The sequence below is a fragment of the Triticum urartu genome, chromosome 4A, assembly GCF_056163025.1.
Source record: "Triticum urartu cultivar PI428250 chromosome 4A, HENAU_Tu73, whole genome shotgun sequence".
Taxonomy (NCBI): domain Eukaryota; kingdom Viridiplantae; phylum Streptophyta; class Magnoliopsida; order Poales; family Poaceae; genus Triticum; species Triticum urartu.
Genome location: NC_141876.1, coordinates 579731588 through 579747295, shown reverse-complemented (window position 1 = coordinate 579747295; position 15708 = coordinate 579731588). Strand labels below are relative to the sequence as shown.

The 15708-nt window shown below is 46.2% G+C and overlaps 2 protein-coding genes across 2 annotated transcripts; one reads left to right on the top strand and one right to left on the bottom strand.

Moving 5' to 3' along the window:
• Positions 1-508: 508 nt before the first annotated feature.
• Positions 509-2096, top strand: LOC125524653 (uncharacterized). The gene has a single exon (XM_087519054.1). The coding sequence runs from the start codon at positions 1109-1111 to the stop codon at positions 1382-1384; it is 276 nt and encodes a 91-aa protein (XP_087375180.1). The 5' UTR covers positions 509-1108; the 3' UTR covers positions 1385-2096.
• Positions 2097-2213: 117 nt separating this feature from the next.
• On the bottom strand, positions 2214-11605 carry ELF6 (Zinc finger (C2H2 type) family protein / transcription factor jumonji (jmj) family protein). The gene is made up of 7 exons (XM_048716630.2): positions 10573-11605; positions 10405-10483; positions 10229-10296; positions 9485-9635; positions 7315-7931; positions 6031-6435; positions 2214-4936 (listed from the first exon to the last, which is right to left on the bottom strand). The coding sequence occupies exons 1-7, from the start codon at positions 11483-11485 to the stop codon at positions 2673-2675; spliced, it is 4497 nt and encodes a 1498-aa protein (XP_048572587.1). The 5' UTR covers positions 11486-11605; the 3' UTR covers positions 2214-2672.
• Positions 11606-15708: the final 4103 nt, after the last annotated feature.

The window sequence follows — 15708 nt, the reverse complement described above, 5'->3', positions numbered from 1 at the left end:
GATGCATTTTTTGCTGGAACCTTTGTTGTTTTTTGTCGCGATTGTTGTTGTTTTCTGCTACTATCGGCGAACACCATTTTTCTGCCGAGGCTTGCTACATACGGCGGCGACGGTGTTTTTTGCCGCATAGGCGATGTTTTTTTTTTTTTGGCTGCAACTGGCTTCAGGTTTTGCTACCATTAGCGGATGCTTTTGCTACATCCATGCACGGCAACGACAACAAGAGGTGCTTTGCAGGGGGTTGCCGCGAGCCAGCCGGCCGACGGGCTGCACGAGATGCTTGCGGGTGGAAACCGGCATCAGGGGAGACGCTGCGCTCACGGTTGTGCAATGCAACGGCGGCGTGCCATGGGGAGGGAAACGGGGGCTGCGTGCTGCAACGGGGGCGCGATGATGGGGCGGGGCTGCGACGAGCCGCGTCGCGAGGGGCCAAAGCGGCGGTGTTGCTGCCTCGCCGGAGAGCGCACTGGCCCGTCGCTCGCGTCGCATGGGGAGGCACAGGCGATGAGGAGTTATTTTCTCCGTGCGTTGACGAACAGAAGGAAGAAGACAACTGGGGTTATCCAACGAGCTATAGGTAGCCAGATCGGATGGCTGCAGTGCGACCGGCCCAAACTTGAGCCGGTGCACCGGCGCAGAGTACTGCCCTTCGGTTTGGCGGTCATCAGGTCTAGAGGGAGAGGGTTCGCGCTGCTGGGAGGCCTCTCGCAAGTCACAACGAACGAAATCCTTCGGTGGTTCCCCTGCCCTCGCACCAACGATTCGTTGGTTCGGGATGGCTCCTCCCGAGCGCGAACGTCACAGAGTCCGTCTTTACTTGTGATCAAGAATCCGTGTCTACGTACTTGTTTTCTTCCATGATGATGATCCGGACTGGGTTGTTTCTCGTGTGCTCAACTTGTGTTCGTATCCAATTAGTATGTCTCTCTCTTTGTTTCTTCCTTTTCCCCTACTCGAGACGGACCCGGCTTCCTCCTCCAGACACCCCGACCTCCCCTGCATATAAGTAGCCACGCCCCCTGGCCACCAAACCAACGCAACCGCAACCATTAACGTCGTCTTCTTCTCTTCACGTAGACAAGTTTTCAATCTCAGTTTTTAGTTCTTCATGGAGAACAAGGGGACAGCAGCTGCGCCGGCGGTGCCGGAGAAGGAGGCGCAGGCGGTGGCGGCGACGTCGTGCTTCAAGAGGACGGTGGGCGAGGACGCGTCGCTGTTGGAGCTGGCCAAGGACCAGTACCGGCAGTTCGCGGAGGCGCAGGGTCGGGACCACTGGGAGTGCATCAAGAACAAGGTCAGCTCCATGTTCGCCGACCCCATCTTCGGCGGAGGCGCCAAGGACCACGGCTCAACCAACACGACGCCGCCCGTCGAGTCGCAGTAGATCGCCGTCGTCTAGATGGCCTATATATATATCGTTATCACTACTCACTCCATGAGGATCGTTAGTTGGTTGGGTCTTTTTACTTCTAGATTAATTAAACTTGTATCGTCGTCATTATGTATAATATTTTTGGATTTTGAGTTAATTAAACTACTACCTCTCTCTCAGTTTACAGGGCATGTACGTGCCCCTAGGTCGTTAATTTGACCAACTTAATACAAGTCATATATTACAAAAAAAATATACCAATATAAACTTCAGATGCTTTATTTTCAAACCGTATAATTTTTGTGCTATATAGTTTATATTAAGGTGATAAAATTGGCAACCTAGGTATACGCGTAGGACTTATATTAAGGTGATAAAACGGTAGTCAAAGTGATAACCTGGAACAACAGCTCTTTTTTATTCTCTCAATCAATGTTATTCTTGCTCCCTTGTTTTGATATACTCCATCTGTAGCAATTCCCTGGTATGGCTGTTGTTTACTTTGTGTTCCCTTGCTCAATTCGAATAAAATTACCGGGTTTTTTTAGAGGACCTGGATCCTTATGAGTCCCTAAGATCTGCACTTTATAAGTCACTTAGTCATATAAGGCAAAGCAGCAAAGAATCCAACGCCTCAGACTGTTTAACGAGTGTACAAATCAATGCTGTAATCACGTGTAGCGTGTGCCCCAGAAAGAATCAGTAGGTCTGCAATTGCAAGGTTCCCAACAATGCTGCTTCGCCTACCACAAAACCAAATCCCAAACCACTCGCATGATGTCAAGATCCTATTGCTAATAATTCGACAACCTCAGGAGAAAAACGAACGAACCAGACGATCTGTCATCATCATTGCATTGATAAACTTTAGCATAGATTAGTTTAGATACATGACTCAACTGAGGGAGATTTCGGCATCATCGCAATTGATAAAACTTTATCAAGGGATTACATACATGACTGGACTGACGGAGAAAAAGAATGAAGGGCCATCTGGCCTTTTACCCCCCAATCTATCTCTACATCCTAGACTACACTTGGCACATTGTTAACGAAGGGAATTAACACTAGGACTACCAGCCATCGGGCGGTTAATTAAATACGTGAGCTGCTAGCCTGCTACAACAAACAAAGGACCAACGTACCTCAACACACAATGCAGCACCAGCCGGAGGAGGAGCCTTTGCCCCCCAGCACCGCTGCGACGTCCAATCAGTAATGATTAAACTTCCTCCGGTGCCGACTGCGACGTCCAATCAGTAATGATTAAACTTCCTCCGGTGCCGACTGCGACGTCCAATCAGTAATGATTAAACTTCCTCCGGTGCCGACTGTAGTCCGAGACGTATCTAAACGTCTGCCCGCAGTCAGGGACTGAGCACTCGTACGGGCGCTCCCCCGTGTGGACTCTTATGTGTTCTGTCTGCGCCCACAGCCACTTGAAGGTCATCCCGCAGCCGTCCCAGGGGCACTTGAAGGGCCTCTCGTCGCGGTGGACACACTGGTGGCGCTTCAGGTACTTGTGCGACTGGAAGCGCTTGCCGCACGACTCGTCGGTGCAGATGTTGCGCTCGTGGGCGCGGAGCTCGGCTCTGCTCTCGAATGTCATGTCGCAGAAATCGATCTCGCACTGAAATAACTCCACCACCTTGGACCTCTTGCCCTTGGTTGCGGCAGCGGAAGGTTTTGCGGTTTCAATCTGCTCTGCCGGCTCTTCAATTACTGCAGGTTTCCTCCTGGGCCTCAGCCTCTCGCATGGAGCGCGGGCAAAGCTCCCAAAACTTTGCGAATTACTGGTACTTAACTCAGATTCCCTCTTTCTTTTTTGCTTGCGCTTGCGTCTGACATAGCATATGATACTTGTTCTTTTTGAGCTTCCAATGCTTCTAGACAATATGTCTGGTTGATAAGCTTTTGGTGTGCCTGAACTTTTGCCTGTATCAGATAAACTGTTTGCTGAACTGTCAAGTATTCCTCTGCTGTTCTTCAAACCCTGGCAGTTCCAGGCACCAACTTCTTCAGCATTTTCTTGTTTATTTTGTATTTCAGCATTCTGAATCCTAAGCGATCCATCAGATGCCAAATTGGGCAAAGTCCGTCCCTTGCATGAAATAGATGCGCCAACGGAAGAGCTAGACGTCTCTATAACTTCATTGTGTGCAACATCACCTGCAGACTGGTCAATGCTAGCCAGTGTCATCAATGTCAAGGAAGCATCGTCAACCTCATCTTTTCCAGGAACATCAGCTAGAATGGATTCTTCTGCTAAAGCTCCAAGTAAAATACCAAGAGAATCCAACTCTGTGTTAACTGAATTTCTATTTTCTCCAGAGACCACAGTCGTCAAAGCAGCTTGCATGCCTTCCAAAACGATGGCATCTCTCTTCGGATACTCATGCTGTGACTCAGTAGGAATAGCGCTCTCGAGATTGACGGCCTTGTCACCAAAATGGCCGGAATTGACCTGTACTGCCGCGGCCAAGTTTCTGCCAGCATTATTACAAAGTTCAATATTCTCCTGCTCCTGTTGAACTTGGAGCTGTTTGTCTTTGCACTCTGAAGTGACATTATAAGAACCCAAGTTTTCATGATTGCTGCTGTCTTCTGCAGTCATGCTTCCATCTACAAGGAACTGTTGTGCGGACATAGCCACGGAACTAGTCAACTCATCTGACTGGACACATTGCTGTTCAGTGGTAAAGTCATCTGACACCCCAGGTGAATCCTGAGAATGCGCTGAACAAATTGAATCATCACTAGTGCTAGCACTTACCAGATCGTCAAGTTCACAGGTGCTAACACTTACTGTACCTTCACAAACTTGATGCGTCATCGGATATTCAGCAGCAGCAACAGGGATACCAATCAGATGATGCATGTCTTGATCATTGTCCACAGAACACGTGTGCATATCGACTACATCGTCAGCTTCTTGCAACCTACTTGGCTGCAGAGGGGCATTTTGTTCAGCGGTTCGCTGCCTTTTGCTACCAATCAGACAATGCATGTCTTGATCAATGTCCTCAGAACACGTGTGCATATCAGCAACATCGTCAGCTTCTTGTAACCTACTTGGCTCCAGAGGGGCATCTTGTTCAGCAGTTCGTTGTTCTTTGGCATTCTCGTAAGCATTTCCAGAAGTGCCCATCTCAGCCTTTGTAACTGCAGGGCTAACCACGTCAGGACCTACTGTGGCATTACGACAGGCAGCATAACCAACAACCCTATATGGGGTTCGTGCTCTTCTGCAGAGCCATTTGAGGTTTGGAACGACAGAAATAGGCGAAGGCTTATCTGAGATGTCTAATCTCTTCCAAAATGACAAAGGAGGTTGCTCTTGGCAACCTGGTGTTTCTTTCCTAAGCTTGGCAAAATATTTCATGTTTAGACCCATCTGTGTTGTCCAATCTCTTTCATCTTCCTTGTACCCCTCGTCATCAATTGAAATGTTGATTAGATGTAGATCAGATTTGGACGCATTTGCAAGTGGAACATCTTTACAGTCAAACTGAAACTCAATTTCCTCTGCAATTGATATTGCAAGTGCTTTTAGCTTGGTGTAATCTGCAAAAAAAATAAGGGGAATTTTTAAACTTCAAGAAATACACTAATCAAATTATGGCATTAACATGTGTAGAATTGGTTCCTAATCATGATTCAGAACAAGAGTTCACTTGAGATATTTTGAAGGAGGCATAAGCTCCGAGCTAGAGTCATTTACATGCATCTGCAATTAGCACTCTTGGGTCAACAGAGAAGGAAATGTGGGCCAAGAGCTCCCTGGATCGCTTCAGGACATATGTGCGCAATCTTTGAAGTGATCCTTTTGACCTAAAGTTTGGACTTAGTGCCATAAACAGTCAGATGCCACTCTTTTTGCTAATTAAACAAGCACCGCTACTTTGACTCCTATGCTCATTCTATCTATTGTCTATTCCATCATCGCATTATTCTGTACTGTTTTATATAGCATCCAACAGAAAGACCATTTACAAAAATAGGACATGGTGGGTCAAGTCACGTGTCATCTGTAATTTCCACACATAGCAGATATGACTGCAATTAGCTGCAAGCACAGTTCACTTGCATAACACCAGCGAATACCGACACCAATCACATCGAGCAAACACCAGAAGACCAGAGTTCAATTGTATTATATCCTTCAAAAAATAAATTGGCTTTTGTACAAATAATTGCAGTAATTTATGTGCTCCATCCTAGTACAGGGCTTCAAGACCATCCCCTCCAATTAGTATCTACTGGAATAAATTTATACAAGTCAATATGTTCCATGTTATTATATTTTTTTTTGGGATTTATCACTTGGATTACAAAAGATCGGAGATTTATTCAATGATACAAAATAATACACTGATTTTCATAGTATATTCAAGAGTTTAGTCTTTTATATAGAGGAAGAAGCCATAACTTTATTAATACAAAGAAAATAAGTCCCACAGATGAAGACAATCTAAACCAATTTAGCATCTTCTAACAAAGCTTTAACGAACCAAACATGATGACAACACATAAGTGTGTCAAAACTCAAAAGAGGAATTGCTGATTTCATATCCAGTGTTAAGGATCAAGGCAGCGTGCATCAGGCATTTGCAGTAAAAGAGAATATGAGAATAAAGGAAGTTAGCATCATACTCTACCTGCATGGCAAATGATGAGAGCATGTGCACCCCCTTTGCCTTCAAGCAACTCCTCAATCTCAAGTGCATGTTGCAAGCAGAAGATACGGGGACGTACAAATGCAGAGGTTATATTCCAGTCAACAGTGTTGCCGCAACTTTCTGTGGCTTGTGCATCAATATCACCTCTGCCAGTTTGTTTACTAAATTCTATACCAAAACGAGCACTCGGTATTTTCGTCTCAGTTGTCTCTGTGTTGATGCCCGGATTAAGGGTATTTTCACTATTGCAAGAATGTGCACTATTATTATGTGGTAGTAGGGGTCCATCAAGTCCCACACCATCTTTATCTGATTCCGCATTCTGATGACTGAAGTTAGACTGTGCCACAGGGCTGGAAGGTCTTTTGGCAATAACTGGATGTCCTGGCAAATAAGGAGAAACCTTTGTCAAATATTCACACATGCAAAAACAAAACATATCACTGTGGCTAAACCTGAAATATGAAAGAATGAAATGTACAAGAAAGTATATTTAATAAACAAGCAAGGATACTAATTATTGGTAAGCTTCATGCACTAGCCAAGGCAACCAAAAGTCAGAACTGATGGAAAGGGCTAGGCAATCCACATATACACTTCAACAACCCCTCTCACATGTGACGAGGGAAGTCAACAGGTGAATAGACTCGGAGGTATGGCTCAAGAAGCCTATATGTGGACACAGAGGGGGGGAGCAGCAATTTTTGGATAAATTGCGAAAACCAGGACTTGAACGCAAGACCTTAGGCCCTGATACCATGTTAAAGCTTCATGCACTAGCCAACGCAACCAAAAGTCAGAACTGATGGAAAGGGCTAGGCAATCTACATATACACTTCAACAATTATAATATATAAGAGAACAGTCAGAAAAAAGGGTCTAGTAATGTGTTCCATGTATCACCAAAAAATCAGCAAACAATGTAATTAAAACAAAGTAGCTGCGATGTAATCAATGATTAGCACACAGCAAGAATTCCATTGGTATTGCAATTATTCTAGACAGAATATTTCTACTTGACCATACCCATTAATTGTAACGTGCTAAAAGACAGGATCGCTCATCATGTTTGACGAAAAGAGAAAATAAGGATTCAAGGATACTAAGAATTTGATCCTAGTGAGGTTTATCATATAAGCGGAACTATGACAAGAGCGAGAAGTACCAACGATGGCAATTGACACCACAAAACAAATCTGCACCTGTCAGTAAAATGTTCACTTAGTTCCTGCACCTGTAAGAGACTACAAAAGCTGGACATACCTGAAATGCTATCATCAGGAGAACATGGAATTGCATTTGAATGGTTCTCTTTTTCACAATTCAGCTTAAATCTCTCTATATCAACAAGGGACATATCTTCCAATGCTTTCTTGGAGGGTTGCAAAATTGCCATAAATGGGAAGCCAAGAATTCCACAAGCAACGCAGGTCAATGAGCCAGAATCAATGCTCAAATCAAAAGGAAGGTCACCATCATCATCAGTGTCAGTATCAAGTTTTTGCGCCTCGGCAGCAGACATGGCATCAGATGATTTGCTGTCCATAGACATGCATTTAGGTTGTATCCCAGCTCTAGATGCAATATCATCAGATGAACTGTTCTCTTTGGGGACAGACTTGATACTGTGAACATCATCAACCTTCGAAGGAGCTTTTGGGCCAGAGGAGCAGGAATGTAAAGCAGTAGAAGATGGCAGCAGGTCAGGCTCCCATAGAACAGCATTTTCAATTAATTTCTTCTTGAGAAAAGCACACAAAAGTTCATTTTCACTAATCATATCTTGTAAGAACTCCCGTTTGACTAGTAGTTCCCTTTCTTCTTTTCTCCGATCTCTCAAACGAGAGGTTCGAATTCCATACAATAATTCTCTGGGGGTTCTGAAATCAAAATAACCAACTAGATTCAAGATTCTGAATGATAAACCTAATAATCATCTGGCAGCCTCATGATTTTAATATGGACCAAAAGCACTAGAAATCAAGCATAATTAAATCCATAATTATAGCATGGAGACCAACTGATCAAGAGAACAACTTTGTCATCATACGACAATGACAGGTGTGCTTCTTATGATAAATTTTCTTTCACGAACCAAGCGTTGCTCGGTCTGTGGGGACTGGGGAGTGATGCGCTAGCACCAACCCACCCACTGGGGTTCGACTCCTGTGGAGCAAAATTTATTCCACGGAAATTCTGGTGTCTGTCATTTTGTCTTGCAACAATGCCAAGTGCTAGTGCTTGGTTGGTCAATGATTTTTTATGTTACATGTTTCATTAGCCATAAGTTCCGACACAGAAGGCAATCATGATTCTGTCCAACATAACTAAACCACTTCTACAAACAGGAAGATACAAATCTCAATACATATAATGTAAAGGTAATGACATTGTTAGCTTAAAATGGCATTGCTAGCTTCTCAAGAGAACCTGGAGCGTTCAGAGGTCCTAGGGACATTATCATTTAAAGCTTTCCTGCCCTTCTCTTTTTAACTGTAGTGTTTGGGCTTCTGTGGTGTTCTCCTAAACTCTGAAGTTCTACTATTTTATCAGTTTATTATACATGTTAAATTCTGACAAGATACAGGCCAAATGCATGATCATTGAATGGTATTAAATAATGAATTTTCCTATTACATTTAATACTAAGTGTTACCTTCAGCCATGTTATCGCACCTCCGAACAGTGAAATGCTAATGATACCTATTGCCATCGATAAAAAGTCTCTGTAGATTCGAATGGTGATCATTTCTGTTCCTAACTTCTTATCTATAAGAAGTTATGTGACTAATTTCTCTTGTGAAGGCGCAGCATTGATGTGTGTTGGGCAAATAAAGAATCAGAATGGGTCTTACACACCATAGGTAACTGGATAAGGGACAGCACCAAGTTACAATTTATGTTAAACCACATAACAGCAACTGGTGATTTTTGCTCCTACAAGCTAGTGGGATGATGGTTGGCAAGCCACAATGTTAACCAGATGCAGCCTTCAACAAAAATATAAGCTACGGGTAGAGAAGTACTAATGCAATATTCGATACTTGTATTGGGGATCTTCTACTGCAGAACTCATTTTCATGTTTCAATGGTATCACTTATCTATCAATGTGATATGATTCCCTGGTCTCTGAGCAAATAATTTAAATTTGTTATCTTGGTGTACCAGATGATGCAGGCGCCTACTACCCCCCCCCCCCCCCCCCCACACACACACACAAGTTCCAATAGATGTACAAATACTTCTGAACTTATACATAAGAAATTCAGCATCCAGACCTAACAAATGTATATCCCATGCATAATCACTTTGTTATGCCAGAGCTAACGAGTACATCTAATTAAACCGCTTATTCTACCATTTGGCTCTTGTAGGGAGACAAAAAAAGTATTCTGCATTGATCTGTATGTAGGGTCATAAATAAAAGTTTACCTGGATATAAAGGAAACTGCTAGCAAATACAGTAGCTGTTGATGAGAAAGCATTGGAAGATAATTCATCACAGCTCTTCGAACTGCGGCCTCTTTGGCAAACTTCAGCCACTGGGGAGTTGCAAAGTTGGCAGCTTCTCCACAATTAAATCCTGTAATATATTGGTCAGGCCATTTAGAACTGCTGCACAGAACAATCAAAATGCATAGATGTAGATCTTCAGTCTCTACGCTGTACATTATCTGGTGGTCGCGCAAAATAAATTGTCCTTATACATAGGTAGTACCTCAGGGGAGTTTAAGTCATAGTAGAAGCCCTCAACTTAATATTACAGGCATGCAGAGATAACACTATCCTGGTCATTAACAAACTTTAGAGCAGCATTATAGACTTACGAAGTTAAATTCTTTGAATGTTTATAAACAAAACGGGTAGAAGTCCAATGCAGCAAAACAACTATAACGATATGAAAATCAAACATGGCCGGACTTCTGGCAAAAAAAAAATCAAGAGTTCCCTAGTAGTTTTGATATGTACCTAGATATCAAAAGTTATTTTGATGTAACAATACAACAACAGCACACATCAGGGCACGGGCAATCGTGGATTATTTTAGTTTACTGCCAGTGCCATAAACATAAAATTACACCATAGCTGTAATACATAGTCTAACAATTATCAAATCACGATAACGGAATGTCATAACAACAGGTGTAATGAAATCTAAAGCCTAGATGAACTGACCATGGCTAAACCCGACATGGTAGGCCCTTGGGAACGTCACCACAAATTCACCAGGATGCTGCACCAATCTGAAGCACAGATGCAGAATGCATATCAGTGCAGAAATTAAATGTTAATGTACCATAGCCACTTTTTGACAAGAAAACAATGAGCAGTGACCATTTCAGAGAATGTACCTACAACAGGGCAGACCAGCGGCTACAATGACCTCAGGGGACATCAATGTCGTTTTCTCCCCAAGCACTGCCAGGGACGCTGCACGAACAAACATTCAGTCGATTCATAATACTAGAACGATGAATATACTGATCACATAAGCAAACATAAGAAAGGGAAATAAATACCAAGGCGATCAGGATTGCCTCCATAGCCATGCACACGGATAACTTCCTCAAGCTCGGCCGCCCGATCCCCAGGGACCGCGTACCACGTCTTGGGCGCACCGGTGTGCAGGAAGTTGAGGCTGTGGAGCTCATGGTCCTCGATGTGCCATGCGAACCAGCTGAAGAGCATCCCGATGTAGACCATGGGAGAAGTGACACCGGGAACATCATCTGGCATGAACCGGGTGAGCGACCCTGGAGCCCGCGCGATGGCCTGGAGGTTCCAGGGGCTGCTGGAGAGCTTCCACCCCGTGGCCTTGTCCCCTTCATCCGGCGAACTCGGGTCGCCCTCCCGCCTCCGCTTCTTGTGCGGGCGGCGATGCGACTGCGCGGAGGCCGCGAAGCCGGATCCGGGGACGTCGTTGGCGTACTCGACGTAGATGGGGCGGTCGGCGGAGGCCTTCCAGAAGAGGGACTCGACGGCGAGCGGGGTCGGGTCGCGGAGGCCGGCGAGGTGGGCCCTGGCGAAGGCGCGGGACTTGGCCTCGAACTGGTCGAGCGTGTAGCGCTCCCCGCTCTGCCAGACCTGCTTGAGCACCTGCGGCGGCGGGCGGCCGCGGCGCGCGGTGCCCAGCTCCTGGTGGCGGGTGGTGAAGAGGGCGGCGGGGGCGGTAGGGTTGGAGGAGGAGGGGTCGGGGTCGGGGTCGGGGGAGTGGGAGGGGGAGGAGAGGAGGGAGCGGTTGAGGTGGGCGAAGACGTAGCGGCGGGAGGGGCGGTGGTAGGGCGGGATGACCTTGCAGATGCCGAAGGCGGCGGCCTCGCGCTCGACGCGGGAGAGGAAGGCGATGGGGTCGGCGAACTCGGACTCGGTGGGGCGGTACTCCGGGGCGCGGGGCAGGCCGCGGAGCCAGGCCGGGACGGGGGGCTCCGGCATCGGGGCGGGGCTAGGGTTTTGGGCGGCGGCGACGGCGAGGCGGGGGCAGCATTTGGGTGGGGATGGGAGGGGAGGGTTTGAGGAGGGGAATGGCTCAACGCCAGCAGCGGGGGTGGAAACTGAGAAGACGGTGTGTGGACTCGGGCTTTTCTGCCTGCGGTTGCCTACTGCGTACTGCCTGCCGGCAGGGAAAGCAAAGCAAAGCAAAGCCAAACACTACCAGCATTCCTACTCAAATGACGAGCAATAATAGCCCCCGGTTATACATTTTACTATCATGCAAAGCAGAATGCAGACTACTTAAGTCATGAGCACAAGTGGCACTAGGGTCCTGTTTACCAATCAAACACTTTCCTATGAAATAGCCAAAGTAACGAACAAAAGGAAAATGAATACTGCAAATTCTTCCATGTATAATTCCCCTAGTTTCACCATTGCAAATACTCCTAAGAAACAACTCAAAATCACTCTTTCGAGGTTCATCATATGAACCCCAAAATGGGATTTTGAATGCATAACAAAACTCGTCAATATACATGTTATAAGATTTACCATATCCCCCGCAAAAAAAAATTAAGATTTATCATATAACCGAAAGACAACTCAAGGTGCAGTATGATGGGGTATATATTTAAATCTTGCCGAAAGTGTCGGTGAGCTGGTAATATTGAGTACACTTATCTAAGTGGAAGTCGTCAAGCCAGCATTCTCCACAAAATTGTACAAACTCCTGTCGACACCATTCATAAAAGTATATGTCGGGGGGATGACCCCGGGTAGGCATTGGAACCCGGATCCCTTTTCAACGGGGTGGCCGACGCCCCTCAATCCGGCTGGCCGGCCCACCGTCTCCTCAGCGCGAGCCGGCTCGGCATGGCTACCCGGCCCGGCCGGCTAGCCTATGCGGGTTAGCCACAAGACGATGACCAGTCCTTCCGGACGCACAACAGGACGACTCTCCACGACGGGGCAAGCATGGCCACAGTGCTCCCCTCTTTTACACCGGGCCGAGCGGGCGTGGCTACAGTGCTCCCTACACCCCCACCTAGGGCGGGCGGCGACTGAGCAACGCAATCATGTAGTTGGGCGGCACTATCCGCCTCATGATGCAAGACACGGTGTGCCACAGTGCCGTGCTGCCGGCCGGACCCACACCCGACGAACCTGGCAAGACCCGCACCCAGTGGACCCAGCGGCCCCCATCGCCAGCTCCTAGAGGATCACACCAGGGCCCCGTGATCGTGTAGCATTACCGTTGTACCCTGGGGGTCAGTATATAAGACCTCCCAGGAGCCCCCTGTCGGTGTCAAAACCGGCAGATCTCGGGTAGGGGGTCCTGAACTGTGCGTCTGAGGATTGATGGTAGCAAGGGACAAGTGGGACACAATGTTTACCCAGGTTCGGGCCCTCTTAATGGAGGTAAAACCCTACTTCCTGTTTGATTGTATTTGATGAGTGTAGGGGTTACAAGAGTTGATCTACCTCGAGATCGTAATGGCTAAACCCTAGTTGTCTAGCCTATAAGAATTCTGATAGCTTCTACGGACTAAACCCTCTGGTTTATATACACACCGGAGGGGCCTAGGGTTGTACAGAGCCGGTTTGTGGGGGAAGGAAATAACATATCCGGACACCAATCTTGCCATCCACGCATAGGGGAGTCCTACCCGGACACGGGGGGAAAGTCTTCTGCTTGTATCTTCACGGCCCATCAGTCCGGCCAATATCAAATAGCCCGAACAACCGAGGACCCCCTTGTTCAGGAACGCAGTAATTTCAAAAAAATTCCTACGCACACGCAAGATCATGGTGATGCATAGCAACGAGAGGGGAGAGTATCGTCTACGTACCCTTGTAGACCGTAAGCGGAAGCGTTATGACAACGCGGTTGATGTAGTCGTACGTCTTCATGGTCGACCGATCTAGCACCGAAGGTACAACACCTCCGCGATCTGCACACGTTCGGCTCGGTGACGTCCCGCGAACTCACGATCCAGTAGAGCTTCGAGGGAGAGCTTCGTTAGCACGACGGCGTGATGACGGTGATGATGTTGCTACTGGAACAAGGCTTCGCCTAAGCACCGCTACGATATAACCGAGATGGATTATGGTGGAGGGGGGCACCGCACACGGCTAAAAGATCAATGATCAACTTGCGTATCTATGGGGTGCCCCCCTCCCCCGTATATAAAGGAGTGGAGGAGGGGGAGGGGGCCGGCCTCCTAGGCGCGCCCCAAGGGGAGTCCTACTCCCATTGGGAGTAGGATCCCCCTTGCTTTGTTGGATTTAGGAGAGAAGGAAGGAGGAGGGAGGAGGAAGGAAAGGGGGCCGGCCCCTTCCCAATTCGGATTGGGCTTAGGGGGGTGCCCCCTCCTTTGCTCCTTTCCCCTCTCTCCCACCAAGGCCCATATACCTCCCGGGGGGTTCCGGTAACCTCCCGATGCTCCGGTATACTCCCGTTTTCACCCAGAACCATTCCGATGTCCAAACATAGGCTTCCAATATATCGATCTTTACGTCTCGACCATTTCGAGACTCCTCGTCATGTCCGTGATCAAATCCGGGACTCCGAACTACCTTCGTTACATCAAAACACATAAACTCGTAATACCGATCGTCACCGAACATTAAGCGTGCGGACCCTACGGGTTCGAGAACTATGTAGAAATGACCGAGACATGTCTCCGGTCAATAACCAATAGCGGAACCTGGATTCTCATATTGGTTCCTACATATTCTATGAAGATCTTTATCGATCAAACCGCATAAAGGTATACGTTGTTCCCTTTGTCATCGGTATGTTACTTGCCCGAGATTCGATCGTCGGTATCTCAATACCTACTTCAATCCCGTTACCGACAAGTCTCTTTACTCGTTCTGTAATGCTACATCACGTAACTAACTCATTAGCTACATTGCTTGCAAGGCTTATAGTGATGTACATTACCGAGAGGGCCCAGAGATACCTCTCCGACAATCGGAGTGACAAATCCTAATCTTGATCCATGCCAACTCAACAAACACCATCGGAGACACCTGTAGAGCACCTTTATAATCACCCAGTTATGTTGTGACGTTTGGTAGCACACAAGGTGTTCCTCCAGTATTCGGGAGTTGCATAATCTCATAGTCTGAGGAACATGTATAAGTCATGAAGAAAGCAGTAGCAATGAAACTGAAATGATCATATATAATGCTAAGCTAACGAATGGGTCTTGTCCATCACATCATTCTCCTAATGATGTGATCCCGTTCATCAAATGACAACACATGTCTATGGTTAGGAAACATAACCATCTTTGATAAACAAACTAGTCAAGTAAAGGCATACTAGGGGCACTTTGTTTTGTCTATGTATTCACACATGTACTAAGTTTCCGGTTAATACAATTCTAGCATGAATAATAAACATTTATCATGAAATAAGGAAATAAATAATAAATTTATTATTGCCTTTAGGGCATATTTCCTTCACCCCTAATCTAGGACTCCCTCACACCCATGCAAAGGGTTGAACTCTCTTAGAACACATACCCACACACTCACCGAAGAGGCGAGACAAGGGTCTAGCTGTAGGATCGAAACTCTGGTTGACCAACGAGGTTTGGTAGTTCAAGCTTATCAGTTTGAAACTTTTTCACATAAGCATCGCAATCCCAAACTTTAAGAAACGACAGCTTTGGTTTCTTGCCAAACCATAGTTCATACAGTGTCATCTCAACGGATTTAGATGGTGCCCTATTTAACGTGAATGCAGTTGTCTCTAATGCATAATCCCGAAACGATAGTGGTAAATCAGTAAGAGACATTATAGATTGTACTATCTCAAATAAAGTACGGTTATGACGTTCGGACACACCATTATGCTGTGGTGTTCCAGGTGGCATGAATTTGTGAAACTATTCCACATTGTTTTAGTTGAAGACCAAAACTCGTACCTCAAATATTCGTCTCCGCGATCAGATCGTAGAAACTTTATTTTCTTGTTACGATGATTTTCCACTTCACTCTGAAATTCTTTGAACTTTTCAAATGTTTCAGACTTATGTTTCATCAAGTAGATATACCCATATCTGCTCAAATCATCTGTGAAGGTCAGAAAATAACGATACCCGTGATACGTCTCCAACGTATCTACTTTTCCAAACACTTTTGCCCTTGTTTTGGACTCTAACTTGCATGATTTGAATGGGACTAACCCAGACTGACGTTGTTTTCAGCAG